At 51.3% G+C, this 22,418-nt stretch overlaps 1 protein-coding gene across 5 annotated transcripts in view; it reads left to right on the top strand.

The window, feature by feature from the left end:
- Positions 1–22,418, top strand: part of SNED1 (sushi, nidogen and EGF like domains 1) — a 142,717-nt gene that overhangs the window by 92,762 nt on the left and 27,537 nt on the right. For 4 of the 5 annotated variants that reach the window (XM_039487511.1, XM_039487510.1, XM_039487509.1 and 1 more), the window contains 13 exons: positions 44–169; positions 3,437–3,541; positions 4,325–4,438; positions 5,279–5,395; positions 6,999–7,115; positions 7,199–7,315; positions 7,942–8,055; positions 10,761–10,934; positions 16,418–16,531; positions 18,003–18,116; positions 18,609–18,722; positions 18,920–19,033; positions 19,861–20,157. In XM_039487511.1, the coding sequence (XP_039343445.1) occupies positions 44–169; positions 3,437–3,541; positions 4,325–4,438; positions 5,279–5,395; positions 6,999–7,115; positions 7,199–7,315; positions 7,942–8,055; positions 10,761–10,934; positions 16,418–16,531; positions 18,003–18,116; positions 18,609–18,722; positions 18,920–19,033; positions 19,861–20,157 (1,737 nt within the window). The remainder of the gene's footprint in view (positions 1–43; positions 170–3,436; positions 3,542–4,324; positions 4,439–5,278; positions 5,396–6,998; positions 7,116–7,198; positions 7,316–7,941; positions 8,056–10,760; positions 10,935–16,417; positions 16,532–18,002; positions 18,117–18,608; positions 18,723–18,919; positions 19,034–19,860; positions 20,158–22,418) is intronic. The other variant, XM_039487512.1, reaches the window with a different exon arrangement.

The raw sequence follows: 22,418 nt of genomic DNA, 5'->3' as shown, positions 1-22,418 counted from the left end.
GACTTTTCCTGCCCAGTCTTTCACTGATGTTCATTCTTTGCAGGTGGGCCCAGAATGCCAAGTGCTTGTCTCTCTAGTCCATGCCAGCATGGGGGGAACTGTCTGGAAACTGAACAAGGCTATGTCTGTGAATGCCCAGAGGGATATACAGGCACTGACTGCAGAGACAGTAAGTAGCAGCGGTGGGGGTTTCTTGAGCCAGAGGCTGATCTCTGGATAGAGTTTGTCTTGGACAGTTTTACTGTTACATTTGAGAGCAGGTCAATTAGATCAAGGGTTGATCAGAATTCAGGATGTGCACAGACAAGTGTGGAAAGTGTAGGGGACAATTTCCTGGGGCAAGTGTTGGAGGAACCAACTAGGGGCAGAGCTCTTCTTGACCTGCTGCTCACAAACAGAGAAGAATTAGTAGGGGAAGCAAAAGTGGATGGGAACCTGGGAGGCAGTGACCATGAGATGGTCGAGTTCAGGATCCTGACACAAGGAAGAAAGGAGAGCAGCAGAATACAGACCCTGGACTTCAGAAAAGCAGACTTTGGCTCCCTCAGGGAACTGATGGGCAGGATCCCCTGGGAGAATAACATGAGGGGGAAAGGAGTCCAGGAGAGCTGGCTGTATTTTAAAGAATCCTTGTTGAGGTTGCAAGAACAAACCATCCCAATGTGTAGAAAGAATAGTAAATATGGCAGGCAACCAGCTTGGCTTAACAGTGAAATCCTTGCTGATCTTAAACACAAAAAAGAAGTTTACAAGAAGTGGAAGACTGGACAAATGACCACAGAGGAATATAAAATATTGCTCAGGTATGAAATCAGGAGTGAAATCAGGAAGGCCAAATCACACTTGAAGTTGCAGCTAGCAAGGGATGTTAAGAGTAACAAGAAGGGTTTCTATAGGTACACCTCTACTGCGATATAATGCAACCCGATATAACACGAATTCGGATATAACGCAGTAAAGCAGTGCTCCGGGGGTGCGGGGCTGAGCACTCCGGCGGATCAAAGCAAGTTTGATATAATGCCGTTTCACCTATAACGTGGCAAGATTTTTTGGCTCCCGAGGACAGCATTATATTGGGGTAGAGGTGTATGTTAGCAACAAGAAGGTGGTCAGGGAAAGTGTGGGCCCCTTACTGAATGGGGGAGACAACCTAGTGACAGATGATGTGGAAAAAGCTAATGTACTCAATGCTTTTTTTGCCTCTGTCTTCATGAACAAGGTCAGCTCCCAGACTACTGCACTGGGCAGCACAGTATGGGGAGGAGGTGACTAGCCCTCTGTGGAGAAAGAAGTGGTTCAGGACTATTTAGAAAAGCTGGACAAGCACAAATCCATGGGGCCGGATGCGCTGCATCCAAGGGTGCTAAAAGAGTTGGTGGATGTGATTGCAGAGCCATTAGCCATTATCTTTGAAAACTCATGGCGATTGGGGAAGGTCCCAGATGACTGGAAAAGGCTAATGTAGTGCCCATCTTTAAAAAAGGGAAGGAGGAGGATCTGGGGAACTACATGCCAGTCAGCCTCACCTCAGTCCCTGGAAAAATCATGGAGCAGGTCCTCAAGGAATCAATTCTGAAGCACTTAGAGGAGAGAAAAGTGATCATGAACAATCAGCATGGATTCACCAAGGGCAAGTCATGCCTGACTAACCTAATTGCCTTCTATGATGAGATAACTGGCTCAGTGGATGAGGCGAAAGCAGTGGACGTGTTATTCCTTGACTTTAGCAACGCTTTTGATACGGTCTCCCACAGTATTCTTGCCAGCAAGTTAAAGAAATATGGGCTGGATGAATAGACTATAAGGTTGCTAGAAAGCTGGCTAGATCATTGGGCTCAACGGGTAGTGATCAATGGCTCCATGTCTAGTTGGCAGCCGGTATCAAGCGTGCCCCAAGGGTTGGTCCTGGGGCCGGTTTTGTTCAATATCTTCATTAATGATCAGGAGAATGGCATGGACTGCACCCTTAGCAAGTTTGTAGATGACAATAAACTGGGAGGAGTGGTAGACACGCTGGAGGGTAGGGATAGGATACAGAGGGACCTAGACAAATTAGAGGGTTGGGCCAAAAATAATCTGATGAGGTTCAACAAGGACAAGTGTGGAGTCCTTCACTTAGGATGGAAGAATCCCATGCACTGCTACAGACTAGAGACCGAATGGCTGGGCACCAGTTCTGCAGAAAAGGACCTAGGGGTTACAGTGGATGAGAAGTTGGATATGAGTCGACAGTGTGCCCTTGTTGCCAAGAAGGCTAACGGCATTTTGGGCTGTATAAGTAGGAACATTGCCAGCAGATCAAGGGACATGATCATTCCCCCCTATTCGGCGTTGATGAGGCCTCATCTGGAGTACTGTGTCCAGTTTTGGGCCCCACACTACAAGAAGGATGTGGAAAAATTGGAAAGAGTCCAGCAGAGGGCAACAAAAATGATTAGGGGGCTGGAGAACATGATTTATGAGGAGAGGCTGAGGGAACTGGGATTATTTAGTCTGCAGAAGAGAAGAATGAGGGGGGATTTGATAGCTGCTTTCAACTACCTGAAAGGGGGTTCCAAAGAGGATGGATCTAGACTGTTCTCAGTGGTATTTAGATGACAGAACAAGGAGGAATGGTCTCAAGTTGCAGTCAGGGCTGGCTCCAGCCTTTTTGCTGCCCCAAGCGGTGAAGAAGAAAAAAACGCCACAATTGGCAGCACTTCGGCGGCAGCTCTATCGCACCATTTCATTCTTCGACGGCAATTCAGCGGCCGGTCCTTCCCTCTGAGAGGGACAGGGGGACCCACGGCCAAATTGCTGCCAAAGACCCAGACGTGCCGCCCCTTCCCATTGGCCGCCCCAAGCACCTGCTTCCTGCACTGGTGCCTGGAGCCGGCCTTGGTTGCAGTGGGGAAGGTTTAGGTTGGATATTAGGAAAAAAAAATTCACTAGGAGGGTGGTGAAGCACTGGAATGGGTTACCTAGGGAGGTGGTGGAATCTCCTTCCTTAGAGGTTTTTAAGGTCAGGCTTGACAAAGCTCTGGCTGATATGATTTAATTGGGGATTGGCCCTGCTTTGAGCAGGGGGTTGGACTAGATGAGCTCCTGAGGTCCCTTCCAACCCTGATATTCTATGATTCTATGTCCTCAGATAAGCAGTGGCTCTCCTCTCCAACAGGAAGGTGCAGCTGGCTGGGGATTTGCCATCTCCTAGAGGTTAATTAAGTTAAAGTTCTGATGTCCTAGATGAAGAAAGGAGAGGTTCTGCTGGGAGGCTCTTGTAGCTGAATGGAATCTAGGCTCCTCGCACAAGGGAATCTGTGCAAGCCTCGTGTTTACTCCTTGTCAGAGTCACTTGGTTGCCACAGTGATGGGCAACCTGATAAACACCTAACTAGCTAGCTAGAGCATGGACTGTCCCAAAAGAGCCTCCGTTTGCCATCTCTGTTTGTCACAGAGCTCTCTGAGGACTGCGAGTGTCGGAACAGGGGAAAGTGTCTGGATGGAAACTTCACCATTTGCCAGTGTCCGCCTGGATATTTTGGACTTCTCTGTGAATTTGGTAAGAGCAAAGATCTCCCAGTTTATCAGACTCCCACATTTCCTTCCTTTCCCCTTTCTTTTATAATTGAAAATAGAGAGAGAAGCTAGCAGCCCTGCTGGTCCCACAGCCATTGATGGAGTGCTAGCCCTCAGAGACTATTCCCTATCACAGCATCTGCTGTTCCACCAATCAGCCTCTGCTCTGCTCTAGAGCCAATGGGAGGCTACATGCCCAGGTCCTCCCCTTCCTACTCTTCTCCACCAGAGCCCCCTACTCAGCATCAGAGAGTCACCTGCTCTGGGGAAAAGGAGAATGGACTATTTCCATTTGTTCAGTCCTTAACTCCACACCCTGCAGCCTGTGGACCCTCCCTAACTTGGCTGCTGTCTCCTGGAGGAGAGGGAGGTTTGGGGTTTCATACACATTCGCTCCTGAGCTCTCCACACCGACCCAAATAAAGCTGCAATAGCCTCTCCTTGGCAGGAGGGATGAAGGGATTCGGACAGGGTCACTTCCCCCTCCAGCTCCTCCTTGGCAAACAAAGAGTAAAAAATCTCTGTAGAATGCCCTTCCCAGGCCCTGAGCTGTCTGAGCAGCTGGCTGGACACTGGCTTATGGCTGGCACACCACGGGGGGATCACTCACCGGACGCTGACCTCTGGCTAGCACACCACGGGGGGGTCACTCACCGGAAGCTGGCTTCTGGCTGGCACACTCTGGGTCAATGACCAGACGCTGGCTTCTGGCTGGCACACTGAGGGATCACTCACAGCACACTGGCTATTGTCGCTGTTCTCACAGAAGTGACCACTACACCATGCAATATGAACACACAGTGTCCGGACGGGGGCTACTGCATGGAGTACGGTGGGAGCTACCTGTGCGTATGTCATACGGACTATGGCACCAACCACTGTGAGTCTGGCTGGGTCTGGGCACATGGAGGGGCTGGGGTCGATGGAAAGAGGGCGGGGCAGGCACTCGTAGTGTGGCTGAGGGGATCCAAGCTGCAGTGCTGTGGGGGGGGGGGTGTCAGCAGTGCCTACAATGACAGAGGAGTAGCGGAGGAGGGGAGGGGTGGGGGGTGTCAATGGAGGAGGTCAGGCATTTGTGACATGGCTTGATGAGCTGCTACAGCACAAGGCATAAGCAGGGAGCACTTCAAGGGGATGAGCCGTGCCAGTGGGACGGCAGGGGATACCAGGGAGCCAGACTCCTAGCAGTTCCCTTAGGGAGTAGATCTCCCCTGCCCCACTCGTTCAGGGGTGTCAGAGACCCTCTTCCTCCCTCATATCCCCCGAGTGGTGTCCCCGAAGTGGTGGTGATGACAACGCCTAGTTCCTATCTGGACACTCTGGGTCAGCTCTTTGTCCCCATTGCACAGCTGGGCAGAGCAAGGTGCTGAGTCCTGCAGAGAGGGCCTAACCCACAGCTCAATGGGGAGAGTCTCATGGGCTTTGGGTGATTTGCCGTGTGGCACCCAGTCACGCCACTGCAGGAATGCTGGAAGCTCCCCTAATCCTAGCAGCCCTGTGAATGACTAGAGCGCAAATGCTAGTGGCCCACAGCAGGGTGCAGGCCACAACAAGCCCTGCAACGATACAGCCAGGGAGGAATGCCAGGGAGCCAGCCAGCCCTGCCACAAGGAAGGAGCAGACTAGATGCACCTGTGGGGTTTTGCCACTCAGACCTGCTCTGCCTGGTAGGATTTATATTGACCATCTTAACTGTGTGGTCCCATCCGTGGTTTTTCAGCTGTGCCATCTCCCTGCGACTCAGAGCCCTGCCTGAACGGGGGGTCTTGCGAAGCCCACGACGACTCATACACCTGCGAATGTCCCCGGGGCTTCAACGGCAGGCACTGTGAGAAAGGTACTCCTGAGGCATGGGCTGGAGAGATGGGGCAGGGAGGGGCCTTTGGCATGTCCCACCTGCCATGCACTCTGGTTAGTCTGTGTTCAGGAGACTCCAGCCTCATGCAGAGTAGCAGCACAGGTGCAGGAAACAGCTGCATCCAGCCTTCCAGCTCCCCTTCCTGTCACTGTGTTGGGTAGCTCGGTCAAGCCGGGGAATGGTCACCTAGAAAGAGTTCCGGCTACATCCAAGAGATTGGAGCAAAATCCAAGCTCCGTAAGGCAGATGAGCAGCCTAGAGATCCTTCAGCTGTAAGAGCCAGTGCAATATCTACTGGCTCTTCACAGTGGGGAAATTCCACTCCTGGCTATGGGGGCAGTGGAAGGTGAGAGATCGGGGCAGAACTAACAGCCTTGGGCTCTAGGAAACCCCTGAGGAACAGAGATGCTAATTGGGGCAGTGAAATCAGAATGGCGCTTCGGCCTGTTCAGGTCTCTTCCCTTCAGGACATCTCTTGGGACTGTCTGGCTTCCCCAGCGCTGAGCAGATTCTGTAGCTCATTTCAGAATGGAGTTAATCAGCTCTGGTGTCTGAAGCTGTGCATGGCTCATGTGCTATGCAATCCAGCCAAGCAGCCTTTGCCTCACTGGGGAGCAGTGGGTGACTTGCCCAGTTCATGCAATAGACAGGTGGTAGCCAGGGCCGCCCAGAGGATTCAGGGGACCTGGGGCAAAGTGGGGGCACTTGTACTCACTGGGTGGTGCTCCAAGTCTGCGGCGGCAGCGGGTCCTTCACTCACTCCGAGTCTGTGGCGGCGGCGGGTCCTTCACTCGCTCCGAGTCTGCGGTGGCGGCGGGTCCTTCACTCGCTCCACGTCTTCAGCAGCACTGAAGGACCCGCCACCGAAGTGCCGCTGAAGACCCAGAGCGAGTGAAGGGCCCACCGCCAAAGTGCCTTCAAAGACCCAGTCCGCCACCGGGTGAGTAGCCAGGGAAGGGATTCTCGGCCAGGGCTCGCAGGGCCCCTGCAGGGCCCGGGGCCTGGGGCAAATTGCCCCACTTGCCCCTCCGTCTGGGCGGCCCTGGTGGTAGCATTGCTGTGCAGGGCAGATACATGGGAGTCTGCAGCTGCTTCTGGCGTAGAGCACAAGCTGTGTCAAGGCACACAGCGACGCTGTGGAACAGCTTAGGCCAAGAGTGGATGTGCTGATTTGCCAACACTTTCAAACTTAGGCAGGGCCTAAAGTCAGGCTCTTAAATCCATATTTAGGCTCCTATGTTTAAGTGGCCTGTGTTTCCACGGTGCTGAGCTCCTACCTGCAGCGCCATTGGCTTTGGTGGGGCTGTGCCTGCTCTGCGTCATTGACAATCAGGCCAATCAGGTGCCTGACTGGATTTCTTTAAACCTGACTTTGAGCCCCCAGGGAGGAGATTGTGGCTGTTTCTGAGCAGCTGGCGAATGGAGCCCTTGGTGGCCCAGTCAGGAGGGGGTGGCTGGGGTGTGAGAGAAGCAGCCAGCCCATGAGAGGGGGTGAATCAAAACCATCCCCACTCCTGTTGACGAAAGCACAAGGGGTGATGCTTTCACACGTGGCTCCTCTGCCTGTGTTCTCTTTCCTCAGTCAGGCCAAGGCTGTGCAGCTCCGGGCCGTGTCGGAACGGGGGGACATGTAAGGAGGCAGACGGAGAATACCACTGTGCCTGCCCCTACCGATTCACCGGGAAGCACTGTGAGATAGGTACCCACAATGCTGAGCACTAGTGAGGGGAGAGCTGGGAAGGCATTGGCTGCTGCTTAACATGGCTCTCTTTGTGCTCACAGGTAAGCCAGACTCCTGTGCCTCTGGGCCATGTCAGAACGGGGGCACATGTTTCCACTACATCGGCAAGTACAAGTGTGACTGTTCCCCAGGCTACACGGGCCGGCACTGTGAGATAGGTACGAGCATGGCAAACTGGCAAGGAGGAAAAACTAGGGGTCTGGTGCCAATGCTCAGCTCAGAGCCACTGGCCAGAGACCCAAGGTCTGCCGTTCAGTGCTTGGCTACTAGGCCGGCAATCAGTGGGCTTGGATTTGTTCACAGGCTCTACACATTAACCAGGGGAGCATCCTCGGCTGGGGAAGCCACAGTCAGGCAGTTTGGGGTACTGGGTGCCATTGCCCTGTCAATGGTGTCTCTGGCCATTTAGCAGAGGGCGTGCGTTCAATCCCTGATTGCTGGAGCACAGCAAGCAGAGATCTGTGCTCAGTCTGTAGTATCCACAGAGACTGAGTTCAATGGCTGGCTAGTGTAATCACTGCCCAGTGAATCCAGCACCCGTCCAGTCGTAACCCAACTCCTCCATGGGCCTGGTCGGGTTCCCTAGAAAATCCTCTGAGAGCTGAGCAGGCTGGTGCTGGTTTGTTAGTGGGGTTGGAGGGCAGTTGATTTAATGCTCCTGGGAGCTCATCCCTACATCCCCATGGTTTGGCACCGTATCCAGGTAGCACTGTAGATGTGGCACAAAGAGGGAGGAAGGGCTCCAGGCAGCATGTCCATGGCCATTTGTGATACTCTTTTCCAGCCCCTTCTCCTTGCTTCCTGAATCCGTGTGAAAACGGAGCCACCTGTGAGGACCACGGCAGCAACTACACCTGTACGTGCCCTGCGGGATACGTGGGAAAGCTCTGCCAGTCAGGTAATAGCCAAGAAGCCTCAGCACCAGGAGCAGCCCAGAGAACTAACCCTGCTCTTGAGCAAGGCCAGCTTAGAGCACGTCTCAAGCCTGCCCCTCAACAAGGGGAGAGTCCTGAACATCAGCTCTCTGGTGTTAGACCGCCCAGCATGGTTCCATCATCCTGGCTGAATGAAGGGGACAGGGCGGGGGGTGCTTTGCTGGAGAAAGAATGGGAGTTGGAAGACACGGCTTCTCTTTGCAGTTCTGCACAAATCCCCAGGCAATCTCGGGCAGTCCCTTAACTTGGCAGTGGAGTTCCTCTGAACTGACCCCTGCATAACAAGCTGCAATTTGGCCCAGACTTCATACTAAAGGTGCCATCTTCTTAAAGAAGAAAAGTTCTTAAAACAAAGGGATCATGGAAGCGAAAGGCTCTGTGAAGATGCATCTCAGGAAGATCTCATGTTGGTCTCAGCCCTGTTGACACTGTAACTTCAGCCCTAGAAAGGCTGTTCTGTGTATCCCCTTCCTTCACTGTGGCATGGCTCCCCCTCCCCCAGATCATTGATGGCCTGGTGCAATGGCATCATGTACTGAACAGTTTCCTCCCTGCAAGTAATGTCTTGGGCACCCATCGGAGGCGCTGGGAGAGGGTGGGAACCGAGGCCACTGGTGCTGTTCCTGGATCCCCACAACCCTACCAACAGCGGTAGGTGATTAGGAGCATTAGTGAAGGCACGTGAGTTCCTAATGCCTGCTGCTGGGCTTTCCCATGCCTCCTTCCCACCGCCCCCGCTTGCCTTGGCATATTTCAGGGCATGGGCATGGTGCCAATGTCAATGTGACAGGTTGGATCACAGAAACCCCCTTGGGAACTGCCACCTAATGTGTCCAGACTACCTCTGAGCAGGGGCGGCTCTAGTAATTTCGCCGCCCCAAGCACGGCGGCACACTGCAGGGGGGCACGCTGGCGGTCGCCGGTCCCGCGGCTCCGGTGGACCTCCTGCAGACGTGCCTGCGGAGGGCCCGCTGGTCCCGCGGCTCCGGTGGAACATCCGCAGGCATGCCTGCGGGAGGTCCACCGGAGCTGCGGGACCAACGGACCCTCCGCAGGCACGCCTGCGGGAGGTCCACCGGAGCCGCCTGCCGCCCTCCCGGTGACAGGCAGAGTGCCCCCCACGGCATGCCGCCCCAAGCACGCGCTTGGCGCGCTGGGGTCTGGAGCCGGCCCTGCCTCTGAGCCCATTTTCCCTGCCAGCTTGGGACTTCATACCTTGCCTTGTTTGAGCCAGACATGCTAGCGTGCTGCAAACACAGATCAAAGTCTGAACCACGTCCCCCACAAGCTGCAGTCTTAACTGAAAACAGCTTAAGAAGTGCTCCTGTCTCCAACACTCAGATACCCAGCTCCCAATCGGGTCCAAACCCCAAATAAATGTGTTTTACCCTGTATAAAAACTTATACAGGGTAAACTCATAAACTGTTGCCCTCTATAACACTGACAGAGAGATATGCACAGCTGTTTACACCCCTCCCTCCCCAGGTATTACTACTTAGTCTGGGTTAATTAATAAGTAAAAAGTGATTTTATTAAATATAAAAAGTAGGATTTAAGTGGTTTCAAGTAATCACAGACAGAACAAAATAAATTACCAAACAAAATACAGCCTAATACAGTAGGAAGCTAAATGCAGGCAAGTCTCACCCTCAAAGATGTTCCAATAAGCTTCTTTACAGACAAGCCTCCTTCTAGTCTGGGTCCAGCAATCGCTCACACCCCTGTAGTTACTGTCCTTTGTTCCAGTTTCTTTCGGGCATCTCTTTGGGGTGGAGAGGCTCTCTTGAGCCAGATGAAGACAAAATGGAGGGGTTTTCCCAGGGGCATATATAGTCTCTCTCTTGTGGGTGGAAACCCCTCTCTCCCCCTGTGTAGAATCCAGCTACAAAATGGAGTTTTGGAGTCACATGGGCAAGTCACATGCCTATGCATGATTCAGTTCTTACAGGCCGATGCCATGGTTCACTTGTTAGCCCGAACATTCCCAGCAAAGCTCAGTTGTGGATTGGCGTCTATCAAAGCCCTTTGACAACTTAAGTGTTTCTTGATTGGGCACTTCCTGAGAACAGTCTTTTCTCAAGAAGCTGACCAAATGCTTCACTGAGGCTACTTAAAATCAAACAAGTACATAGCCAATATTCATAACTTTGAATACAAAAATGATACATGCATACAAATAGGATGAATATATTCAGTAGATCATAACCTTTACATAGATATGTTACATGGCAAATCTAGCATAAAACATATTCCAGTTATGTATATTTACACTCATAAGCATATTTCTATAAAACATTATGGGATGCAACGTCACAGTCGATTCCTTTAAGGGGATGCTGTAAAAGTGCCCTGGGTTGCAGCCCCAGCCTTGGGGTCTGCAGGGTTGTCTCCAGGCTCAAGCTGCTCTCTGAGGCCAGTTCTCAGGCATGGCAGGGTTCGCCTCCCCAGGCAGAGCCAAGGTTCTGTGGGCTGGAGCTGGAGAGCTCTCTGGAGCTCACAAGCACAGCCCTGGATGGCAGAGCCATCATGCTCTCTGGACTTGGCCCAGCTTGCCGCCTCTCGAAGAGACAGGGAGTGACTGCTTCTTGGATGCCCAGGCTACAGCGCTGGCTCAGGGATGCCTGCTGTTCACATGCCTTGTCATTCACACCTCTCCTCTTTCCCCAGAGGTGGACTGCGGCATTCCCAACGAGGTGAAGCATGCCCGGGTGCTGTTTAACTCCACCCGCATGGGCTCTCTGGCTGAATACCAGTGTGAGCGAGGCTACATCTTGCGCCCTCAGAACAACCCCCGCATTTGCAGCGCACAGGGCGTCTGGAGCGACCCCCCGGAGTGTGACGGTAAGTTGGTGCAATGAGGAAAGGGGCCTACACAGCCTAAGCTATCCTGCCAGAATGGCTGCTTCCTGGGGCCTAGGTGGGCCTGGAGCCCCCTTAGCAGCCATGAGATGTGGCCATTTCTCTTGTGGCACAGCCTGTGTGGTGCCCCTGGGGATGCTTGGGAACACCCCTCCCTGACTAGACCAGACTCTTTTCAGCCTGTGCTAAAATACCCAGGGCCCCATACCCCCTTGGAGGCGCACAACTCCTGGGGGGACATAGGGTCTGGATGCGGACTTCATGCTATCCTCAAGCCCTCTGCTCAATTCACATCTCTACCTGGTAGCCACACTTCTGGGATGTGCAGCACCTGCAAAGGACATGCAGCCGCTGGGAAAGGAGAGATCAAGCCACTATTCTGTGTGGTACCAGGGAGCGAGAGAGGAGCAACATTGTGGGGGCAGATTGGGATCAGCAGAGAGCAAGTGCCTGCAGCATGGGAGACAGAGGATAGTGCTGACATGGCGTCAATCAGAGCTTCCAGAGGAGGGAGAGGACGGGCCTCCTGGCAGGAGCGCAGCACTGGGGGATGGAATGTCACTCCAGACCAATGGCTGGTTCACCGTCACTAGCCACACTCCCCTGGGAACCACCTCCCTGGCCTACTCCTGAGCTGGCTAGCTGGCGTCTCTGCAGCTGGCATGCGTGCTAGGCAGCACTGCGCTTTACCCTCTGCTCGGTCTCTGAGCTTTGGCTCTGACTTGGCCCTATCCGAGCTGCCATCCACATCCATAATTACTGTTACTACAATCCCTTAGTGATCCTGGTGAGGTCCTCAGCCAAGTGTCTTGCTCCATTTGTGAGTTGTCCTCCCAATTTCTATACTTCATCCAAGAGACAATAGACCAAATACTGCATTGCCTTCCCTCTGCCCATCCCACAACTCTCTCCTCCTTCTCCCCTTCCCTTGGCCCAGTGACTCCATCCCATCTCCTGATCTCCCTGTGCCCACTCTTATCCCTGTTCTCACTGTGTTCTGAAACCTCTCCCCACCTGGCTCTTCCACTCACAAAACAAACATGCTTTAGCCTCTCCCAAAATTACCTTCCCATCTCCCTTATCTCTTCCACCTCTAAGCTCATTGAATGTGCTGACTACAATGGCTGTCTGGAGTTCTTCCTCTCCAATTCCATCTAGCCCTCTACTCCAGGCCTGTCTCCATCTGTCCAAGCTAAAACCTCAGCCTGTGTCTCTGACATCTCGTCATGGGTGTCCAAGACATCAGCTCAAACTCAACATGGCTAAAACAGAGTTCTTAATTTTTTCCCCTCCCAAGTCCTCCCCATTACCTCCTTTCTCAGTCACTGTGGACAACACCATCATCCCTGCCTGTCCTTCAGGCCTGTAACCTGGGCATCCTCTTCAACTCAGCTTGGATGTGAGTGTGACGGGTTCCCCCCGGGGTGTCACCTGGAACTGGGGTACCACTGAGCCCTCTGACCCACCAGCCTGGGCTCCCTCTCACACTTAGCTGCTGTGACAAGCTGCAAAGCCCTCCAGCCTGCACTTTCACCAGCATTCACACAGGTAGAGACACACCCTGCTGCAGTTACAGGCTCTCTAACCACCAGCTTCCCAGCCTAGGACCACAGAGCAGTACCATCCTGCCCTGGTCAAATCTGGCCAGTATATGGTCTTAATGCCCAGTCTGCTGCTCCCTCAATGTGAAGAGGACAATGCACACTTTGAAACCCTCTTGGGAGCTGCCACCTGATGTGCCCAGACTACTTCTACCCCTGCTTTCCCTGCCAGCTCAGGACCCCAGCACCATGTCTTGCTGAGCCAGACACTCCTGTCTGCTCCAACAAAGACCCAAGGTCTGAATTACTTGCCCCAAAGCTGCAGGTTTACCTGAAAGCAGCTAACAGAAGTGTACCTGTCTTTAACACTCAGATGCCCAACTCCCAATGGGGTCTAAACCCAAATAAATATGTTTTACCCTGTATAAAGCTTATGCAGGATAAATTCATAAATTGTTCGCCCTATATAACACTGATAGAGAGATATGCACAGCTGTTTGCTCCCCCAGGTATTAATACATACTCTGAGTTAATTAATAAGTAAAAAGTGATTTTATTAAATACAGAAAGTAGGATTTAAGTGGTTCCAAGTAGTAACAGACAGAACAAAGTAAGTCACCAAGCAAAATAAAATAAAATGTGCAAATCTATGTCTAATCAAACTGAATACAAATAAGATCCTCACCAGTTCCAGAATGCTCCCTTTTCCAGACTAATCTCCTTTTAGCTTGGGTCCAGCAATCACTCACACCCCTTGTAGTCACTGTCTTTGTTCCAATTTCTTTCAGGTATCCTGGGGGGGTGGAGAGGCTTTTTCTTTAGCCAGCTGAAGACAAAATGGAGGGGTCTCCCAGGGGTTTAAATAGACTTTTTCTTGTGGGTGGAGACCCCCTCCTCACTCCTATGCAAAGTCCAGCTCCAAGATGGAGTTTAGGAGTCACCTGGGCAAGTCACATGTCCATGCATGACTCAGTTTTTACAGGTAGTGTCCATTGTTCACATGCTACCTTGAACGTCCTCAAGTAGACTTCTTATGCGGATTGGAGCATTCCAAGACTTATTGTCCTTTAAGTGTTTCTTGATTAGGTACTTAATTTCAACATTCCTTTCTCCAGGAACTGACCAAATGCTCTACTACGGTTATTTAGAAATCAAGCCAGTACACAGCCAACATTCATACCATTCATAACTTTGAATACAAAAATGATACATTCATACAAATAGGATTAATACATTCAGTAGATCATAACCTTTGAGATATGTTACATGGCATATGTAGCATAAAACACATTCTAAGCATATTTCCATAAAGCCTTATGGGAGGTACCGTCACAGTAACCAAGCAGAGATTTTCCCTGAGCACTTCAGTCAAAGCCCACTGGTTTAGATTAAAACAAAAACAAGTTTATTAACTACAAAAAATAGATTTTAAGTGATTATAAGTGATAGCAAACAGATCAAAGCAGATTACCTAGCAAACAAACAACAAATGAAAACTAAGCTTAATATACTAAATAGAGTGGATATGAATTAGCAGATTCTCACCCTGAGAAATTATACAAACAGGCTGCAGATTCTTAAGGTACAAACTACACTTGCTTTGCAGCTTGGAATTCCCAGGTTTCAGTCTTTGTTCCTCAAGTTTTTCCAGGAGTCTTCTTGTGTAGGGAGTAAAGAACCCTAGATGACGTCACTCCTTGCTTATATAACTTTTATATAGGGCGGGAACCCTTTGTTCCAAAGCTGTGGACAAATACTGACATTCCAAGATGGAGTCCAGTATCATGTGGCCTGGTCACATGTCCTTGTACAGTCATAGCAGCCATCACTCACAGGCTGTCTGTAGTGTTCTCAGGAAGACTCACCAGGTGGGAGATAAGCTTCTCCTAATGCTATTGTTTTTTCTAATGGCCCATTACTATGAATAGGTCTTTTACAACCAGCTGTTTAGACTGAAAGCATCTTGTCTAGGGGCTGTTACCCAGGTGTAACTACATTTGAAGTATAGATACATAGTGAGTATTTATAACTTCAGATACAAAAATGATACATGCATACAAATAGGATAATCATATTCAGCAAATCATGACATTTCCAATGACATCTCGCATAACCCATCTTGCATAAAATGCATCATAATTACACTATAACCATATCATAATAATGTCACTATGAAGAGTATGGTGTGCAGTGTCACAGTGAGGACCTAGAGAGAAGTCTAAATCTTCCTGATTCTCTCTGCATAACCCCTAAGGAACAGCCCTTCCTACCCCTCCACACAACTAAGGCTCTCATCGACTCACGCCTGAGTTACTGCAACATCCTTTCGCGAGTGGAGTCCTGCCCCGCTCATGTCCATTCAGACTGTTGCTGCAAAGATTGTTCTCCTAGCCCAGCCTTTTTCCATGTCATGCCTCTCTTTGCATCCCTCCCTTGTCTCCCCCTTCTCTAGTGCATCGAACATGAACTACTTCTCTTCATTTCCAAGGCCCTTCACAGCCTATCACCAGCCTGTGCATCATCTCTCATTCACTATCGAGTGGTCGACTCCCACCACCAATGGGTCCACAAGGCCAACCTTCACTGCCACCAGTTATGTTTTCAAACTAGTCCCATGGGGCTGTCTCCCTCCCAGGCTGCCCCAGCCCCTCGCACATGGGACAAGCACCTTATAAACGTGTGACGCGTTCCATCTTCATCCCCTTCAGAGTCCTCTTCAAAACACTCATCTGCAGTGAAGCCAACAAAACACTCGCTGGTGGCTAGGCCACGGCTGCCCACAGCATTGACTCATAGCCTCTCATAGTTCCTTTGTGCTCCTCCATTGTTTGTCTACATCTGCTGGGTCCTGTCTTAGATTCCAACTCTTTGGAGCAGGCGCCATCTTATTGTTCTCTTCTTGTACAGCACCTGGTGCAATGAGATCCTAAGCCATGACTGGGGCTCCTCAGTGATACCATAATACACCTAATAAATAATATACAGCTCCTGGTGCAATGGGGTCCTGGACCATGGCTGGCGCTCCTACATGCTACTGTAATATTTCTAATAAATAATGTGCAGTACTTGATGCAATGGGGCCTGGGCCATGGCTGGGGCTCCTAGAGACTACCGTAATATGAGGGGTTTGGAGCTCCAGGGCTATGGCGGGAGAGAGGGCTCCCTCCAGCTCTCTCTCTCCGCAGCAGCACTGGAGCTGGGGAGGAGAGGCACCTCTCCCCACAATGGCAGATCCGGGGCTGGGGCCACAGGATAGGTGCCTCTCCCCAGGCCATGGCAGATCTGGTCCGTGGCAGAGTTGGGGCTCAGAGAGGGGTGCCCTGGACCGCGGCAGAATTGGGGGTGGGGGAGGGTGCCTCAGCCATGGCGGGTGTGGGCCGGACTGTCCCTCCCCTGGCCACGGCAGGTTGGGGGCCAGGCTAGGTTGGGGTTGGGGGAGGGACACCCCTCCCCCGTCCGCAGCAAGTTCCTGGGTGGGTTCCCTGACCACCTGTGCGGCTCTTAATAGGCTGCTGCATGGCCATGCAGCTTACAGGGATATTAGGTCCTAGGCCAAGACTAGGGCTCCTAGGTACTATGGTAATACACCTACTAAATAATGTACAGCACCTGGCACAACAAGGTCTTGAGCCATAACTGGGGCTCCTACGCGCTACCGTAATACACTTAATAAATAATAATGGTGCACAGGTAGGGAGACTCCACTCACCCACTCCCCACTGTAGGCCCAGGCAGCTCTCTGGTAGGCTGTCAACATGGGCTGTGCTTGCTCCTTTAGGCATGGTTAGCAGTGCAGCCTGCTTCACTGAATGCACCTCTGTGTGGGATGGGACAGTCATGGCCATGAGAGACGGTCCTGTGTGGCTTGGATATTTCATTGACTATAATCCCTTCTCTCCCCCCCCCCCATGCTTCCCTCCCCAGAAATTAACGAGTGCCTTTCTCAGCCCTGTTTCAACAGGGGCTTGTGCAAGGATCGTATTGCTGAGTTCCTGTGCCTGTGTGAAGCAGGATACACAGGCCCCCACTGTGAGTTGGGTAAGAGAATGTGAAAAATACACTTACGGGGACCCCATCCAATGGTGAGCATACCTCTGCCTGAATTGACCCTGAAAGCTGCTTCAGAAATGGCCTGGGAGGGAGGTGTTACCCAGGGATGGCCTCGCCCAGCAGCCCATCTGGAAAGCATCACAGCCAGGGCAGCCAAAGGCCAGTGAGGCAGCTCCAAGATCCATACCACTGGTGCTGCTCCTTAGAGTCATACCCTTAAAGTCATGCGAGAGCTACAGCACTCATCCAGCATACGGCCCTGCTAGCAGCTAGGGCAGAAAGAGTTCCAAGGTGCTTATCATCATGGATCTGTGCCTTACGGGGGATGAACATCCATGCCACTGCGCATGTGTGTGATCAGTCTCCTAGAGCTATACAGGAGAACGTGGCTGAGTTTTTCAATTCAGCCTAATGGATTTAGATTCACAGTCCCCTTTTAAACAAATGGGAATTGTGTATCTATATCCCCTAGTCAGTTTTAGGTCTGTATGTGTTGGGGATATAAACAGCCACATGTACCCTGCACCCTCTTATTCTCTTTATTGGAGCTGATTGGGACTTTTATTTTTTAGAAATGTTTCATTTTAATAATTGTAATATTTTTGAGATTTCATTTAAAAGAATGGCTTTCGGCAACCAAAAACTGAAAAAATTCAGCAGGTCAGGAGAAAAATGTTCAGTAAAACCAATAATTTTTTGCCCAGTTGTCCAAAATGTTTTGGTTTTTCAATAAAAGTCTGAAAAATGTGGTAAAAATTGGACACTTCCCATGCGTGCGGAGTGAGGGGTGAAGAACCCAAAGCTTTCCCCCAACTCAGTTCCTTGTACCTGCCGGGCTTGTGCCTGTGCCCAATGCACTCGTGAACAGCAGTAGCCCTCTTAAATGGGTACCAGCCTAAGGGCGCAAATGCTTTCTGTGTGGCAGGAGTTTTGGCAATGCCTTTTGAACGGGGCATGTGTATATTTTACTGGCATGAATTACACACACAGCTGAAGGGGAGCTATGAAAAGGAAGAAAAGTGGCTGTGTTCTCTAGGTGTAGCATAGCGCACACAACCTACTGTCAAACCCACAGCATATACCAGCAAAAATACACACCAATATTCACAGTGACCCCCCTGAATAACAAGGCATTTGAATGTGTTTCGAACCACTCCTTCCCTATGTGAGGCTCTTGTTGTTCAGACTGCCCAAGCCTGAAATCAGAACTGGAGTAATGCACGTGCCAGGGGTTCCAGCACAGCAGCCTGGCCTTTCAGGATTGACCTAGTTGTGCAGTTCTTACTCATGTTGGTGAGCACTTAAACAAGTAGCCCCAAGCCAGTGAGGCTACTTGTGTGTGTAAGCGCCCAGGGCAGTGAGTAAGGGCCACCCAGTCTAGCTCTGTGTTGTCAGTGCATGCTGTGCTGAGGATGGGGTTCTGGTCTGCACATGACTGTTTCCTTTTGCTTCTACACAGAGATTGATGAATGTCAGTCCGACCCCTGTAAGAATGGAGGAACTTGCAAGGATCTCCCAGGATCCTTTGCTTGTCATTGTCCCGATGGCTTCGTGGGAATCCAGTGTGAAATAGGTAGAAATTTCACAGGGTAAAGCTCAACCCAAGTCCCTCAAAGGCAGTGCTGGGATTTCCAGTCTGATGCCCCGGACTAGTCTGAGAGAGAGCCATGGGGGCAGTACTGGCCTGCCCAGCCTGGTCCATCCTCACGAACCTTGACAGATATGCCCTGGAGTTCCCAGGCATGCTCGCGTGTAGGAGAACTATCTTGTCAGGGCTGGGATGGGAATTCAGCTTGGATATGCTGAATGTAAGGGGTTAAAGGATGAATATGTGTCCTGCATTTAGCCCATGGTCTGCACAGTATGTGCATCTGGACTATCTTGAGTGAGTCACCAATTTCACTTCCCCTCGAAACAGATGCATGTTCTGTGCATGGCCCATGGTTTGCACATATACTTCACCAGCTGCATCTGCAGCAAGAGTCCCCGCAAGGGATCCAGAGTTTCCTCTAATGTCCATGCTGTCTCTGGCAGATGTTTGACTGAGTGTATCTGTGCCCTCTAGAAGTGGATGCCTGCGAATCAGCTCCCTGCCGTAATGGAGGGGACTGTGAAAACTATGGTGGTTCCTACCTGTGTGTCTGCCCAGAGGGTTTCTTCGGCTACCACTGTGAGACAGGTAAGCCTTGGCTAGGTGTAAGAGATTTAGCTAATCACCTCCCAGAGCCCCCAGTACTTTAGCACTGGCTGGTTAATTCAATGTGGCTGCATGCACTGAACCTGGCTCGTTTGCCAGCCTTGAACAGTAATTAACATTTTTTATTCGGCTTCTGGGCAGCGTGAGCCATAACCCTTGGTCTTGCTCCTCTCCCCCAGCCAGCGATCCTTGTTTCTACAGCCCGTGTGGGAGCCGAGGCTACTGCCTGCCTAGCAATGGATCCCACAGCTGCACCTGCAAGGTGGGCTACACAGGCAAGAGCTGCGAAAAAGGTAAAGGGGCTGGATGGCGACTCAAGTGAGTCCTGTCTGTCACCACAGACAGCATAAGCTGCCACGTGCACTGCTAGGACGCAGCCATGTGAGCCCACTGTGTGTGTGGGGGGTGGGGGAACCTATGTCTGGGCGAGACCCACTCGCAACAGGCTGGCACTGCCGGGCTCAGGCATCAGGGCAAATCGCCGCCTCGTCTTAGAGTGTGGTGATACCTGCAGACAGAAGGTGCCAGAGGGGCTTGATCTTGCTGGGTGCTGAGCAACTCCTGGAGGTGCTGAAGTCAGTCTGAGAGAGGAAGGATGGCATTGGACTGGCACTCGTGAAGCCTGGATTCAGTTCCCAGCTCTGCTGCACCCTCCATGCAGACACACTCTGTGTCTGGCCCTCAGGTCTCCGTCTGTAAAATGGGGATTGATAACCTCTGTCTGGCTCGTCTGCTTTTAAACTGCCAGCTCTTCAGGACAATGCCCATCTCAGACTGAGTGGGCAGTCCTAGCACAATGGGGCCCTGATCCCAGCTCATGCCCCAGGGTCCTTCTTCAGGACTCAGACAGGATGATAAGGAGCAGCAGGCACCAGCCTTTGGGCCTGTGTCAACCCCCTGGGAGTGGAGAGTGCTCAGCACCATGCAGGCTCATGCCCAAGCAGCACACACTCCCTGCACTGTGCACGTCTGTTGTGCTGTATATCAGGGCTGCCCTCACAGCTACCTTGACACAGTCCTGTCAGCCAGTGTTTGTGTGCTGGAGGGTCAGTCCCAGGGGTCTGGTGCCTAAAGATTTACCATGTTACTTCTTCCCTTTGCTTTGATTGATACCCTGAAGAACTGCTGCCACCAACATCATTAAAGGTGGTCAGGGTGGAGGACACAGGGGTGTCGATTTCTTGGTACCCCCCCGAAGACCCAGTCGCCAGGCAGATGATTGACGGCTACGCCGTGACGTACGTATCCTTCGACGGCTCTTACCGCAGGACAGATTTTGTGGACCGAAGTCATTCTGCCCACCAATTACGGGCACTAGCCTCTGGCAGAGCCTACAATATTTCTGTCTTTTCAGTCAAACGCAACGTGAACAACAAGAACGACATCAGCAGGCCTGTCATGCTCATCACACGCACTAGTGAGTAGCGTCGGAAGGGGAATAGAAACGTGAGCATGCACGCCTCTGTCCAACACCTAGGTTAATGCTCCAACGCCAGCTGGGGGCTGCTACTGTACAGACAGCTCATGGAGACCCACCAGCCAATGCTACCTCCTAACGGATGGCAGGACCTGCTTCCCGGCTATCCCAGCTTGCTTTCCACCACCTAACGCTACAGCAAAATTTTCAGCTAGTTGTGCACTGGTCTAAAAGCCCCCTCAGCCCACAGGACAATCCATCCTGCACCACAACCCACTTTGGAGTGTGTTAGGCAACATGGGAGCTCGGGGGTGGGAGTGGCCTCCAAGGACCAGAAGCTGTATGAAAAAAACATGTTTTGCATACAGATATTTTCTTGCATCTATGAGCTTTATTTGGGAAATATCCATTTAGATCTAAAACCAGCATCCTTATGTATACATATTAACCTCTTAATGAAAAAGGCCCTCCCACCAACCTAATGGCCCAGTGGCAAGCCTCTGGCAAGGAAAATCTCCTCAGTCACTGACTGTGTCAATAGACAAGGAGAACTGATTGAGATGATTTAGTTGGGCTTTCAAAGTGTCTATTAAGGAAACTAAGTAGCCACAGAGTGAGAGGTGACCTTGAAATGGATCAGGAACTGGCTAAGAGACCAGAAGCAAAGGAGGACTAACAAGTCAATTTTCATATCCTTGCTGGGATCTGCAGTTAATATTATTTATTAACGATTGGGAAGGAGGGGCAGTGAGGTGGCATAGTTTATTTAGGTCAGCCAGGACCAGAGAGGACTGAGAGGAACATCAGAGACCTGAGCAAGACAGGGGAATGGGCACCACACCAGCAGAGGAAATTCAGTGTTGATAAATGCAAAGTAATGCCAATTGGAAGGAGTGATTTGAGTTACTCCTGCGCTGCACAGGGTTGTAAGCTTAGTGTGCCAACTCAGGAAAGGGACCTAGGATCACTGTAGACAGGTCAATGAAGACCTCTCTGCTCAGTGTGCAGCAGAGGTTGAAAGAGCAACAAAATGTTGGGGTGCATAAGAAGTGGGATGGTGAATCTGTAAAATAGTCTCCTGCCTTTACACAACTCAGTGGTGCGGCCTCACCTGGGTACTGTCTCCAGGACTGGTCATCCTCTCTACAAAAGGGTATTACAGGACTAGAGGGGAGTTCAAAGCTGGGCACTGAAAACAATTAGAGCCCTGGAAAGAATTCCCTATAAAGAGAGGGTGCAAAGATGGAGGAGACAAATCAGAGCAGGCATGGTAAAGGTGCATAATGAGTGGTCTAGAGAGGGTATCTCAAGGAACTTCTGGTCACCCTATCTCCTAGCACTAGAACAAGGGAACGTTCAAAGAAACTGAAAGGCAAGAACTGTAAAAGTGACTAGAGGATAGGGTGACCAGACAGCAAAGGTGAAAAATCGGGATGGGGGTGGGGGTAATAGGAGCCTATACAAGAAAAAGACCCAAAAATTGGGACTGTCCCTATAAAATTGGGACATCTGGTCAACCTACTAGAGGAAATACTTTTACCCACCACATAACTGACTCTGGATTCCCTGCTACAGGATCTCATTGAGACCAAGGCTTTCCTAGGGTTTGAAACAGGCCTGGACCTCTTAAGGAGAGTGAGGGGATCAGAGTTACATTACAAAGCATAACAGACTAATGTAGAAGGGATCAAAATCCTCCTCCGTCAGGGCATAAGTCAATCACCAAGTGACAAAGGCAGGAAAACACTTCCCTCAGGGCAGCTGATGCCATGGTTGTCCATTCTGGGGTTTCCTGTCCTCCTCTGAAGCAGCTGGTGCTGGCCACTGTCAGAGACAGAGTAAATGGACCACAGGGCTGATCCAGTCTGGCAGAGTTCAACCATCCAGCTGAACTGGGGCACAGAGAATGGCTCCCACCTTGAGCTTTCACCCCCTGGCATGCTGTCTGGAGAGAGAAACAGCATAGCCAGCTTTGAGCAGGCCCTAGAGGGGAGGGCAGCCCTCCCAACTGGTAGGGCAGGGGCACCGAGGATGGTAGGAAAGGGCGAGTGAACATTGCACAGCACCCTCCTGCTTTCAGCAGACTGATTCATTCGGAGTCAGATGGGAGACTCCCTTGGCACATATTTAGCAGGGGTGAGGCCTGGGTCCCCTGCAGAGACACTAAGTCAGTAGAAATCTGCATGTACTGAGCACCATGTCCGCATTGGCTGGGAAAGGCTCCTGGTTGGTCTGGTCCCGCAGCAAGCTGCAGGACTCCT

Source organism: Mauremys reevesii, linkage group 9 (assembly GCF_016161935.1).
Source record: "Mauremys reevesii isolate NIE-2019 linkage group 9, ASM1616193v1, whole genome shotgun sequence".
In the NCBI taxonomy this organism is placed as follows: Eukaryota; Metazoa; Chordata; order Testudines; family Geoemydidae; genus Mauremys; species Mauremys reevesii.
This window is presented reverse-complemented; position numbering and strand designations above follow the sequence as displayed.